This window comes from Rhincodon typus, chromosome 42 (genome assembly GCF_021869965.1).
Source record: "Rhincodon typus isolate 14 chromosome 42, sRhiTyp1.1, whole genome shotgun sequence".
NCBI classification, from domain to species: Eukaryota; Metazoa; Chordata; class Chondrichthyes; order Orectolobiformes; family Rhincodontidae; genus Rhincodon; species Rhincodon typus.
The window spans coordinates 6283550-6283984 of NC_063373.1; the positions used below are offsets into that span (position 1 = coordinate 6283550).

At 46.0% G+C, this 435-nt stretch overlaps 1 protein-coding gene across 1 annotated transcript in view; it reads left to right on the forward strand.

Moving 5' to 3' along the window:
• LOC109925293 (poly [ADP-ribose] polymerase 2-like) overlaps positions 1–435 on the forward strand; it is a 23981-nt gene that overhangs the window by 15221 nt on the left and 8325 nt on the right. Inside the window, exon 7 of the mRNA XM_048619373.1 lies at positions 131–206. Coding sequence (XP_048475330.1) covers positions 131–206 — 76 coding nt within the window. The remainder of the gene's footprint in view (positions 1–130; positions 207–435) is intronic.

Genomic DNA, 435 nt, shown 5'->3' on the forward strand with positions numbered 1-435 from the left:
ACGGAGGGGGATAAGGAGGGTCCCGACGGAGGATATAAAATATTAAATTGGTCAGACAAATACACATTTGAGGACTGACGATTTAATTGAAATCCAAGTTCACCACTTTCTCGCCTATTTTCCATTTCAGTTGGGAAGGTCGGACAACACAACCTGATTTCGTGTGGAAGTGATCTGAACAAAGCCAAGGAAATCTTCGAAAAGAAGTAGGTCAAGTGAAACTTTTTTTTTAGGTTTGATTGGCTTGTGTTAAACACACCCAGGACAGGGACAGCACAGGGTTAGATACAGAGTAAAGCTCCCTCTGCACTGTCTCCCCCATCAAACACTCCCAGGGACAGGGACAGCACAGGGTTAGATACAGAGTAAAGCTCCCTCTGCACTGTCTCCCCCATCAAACACTCCCAGGGACAGCACGGGGTTAGATACAGAGTA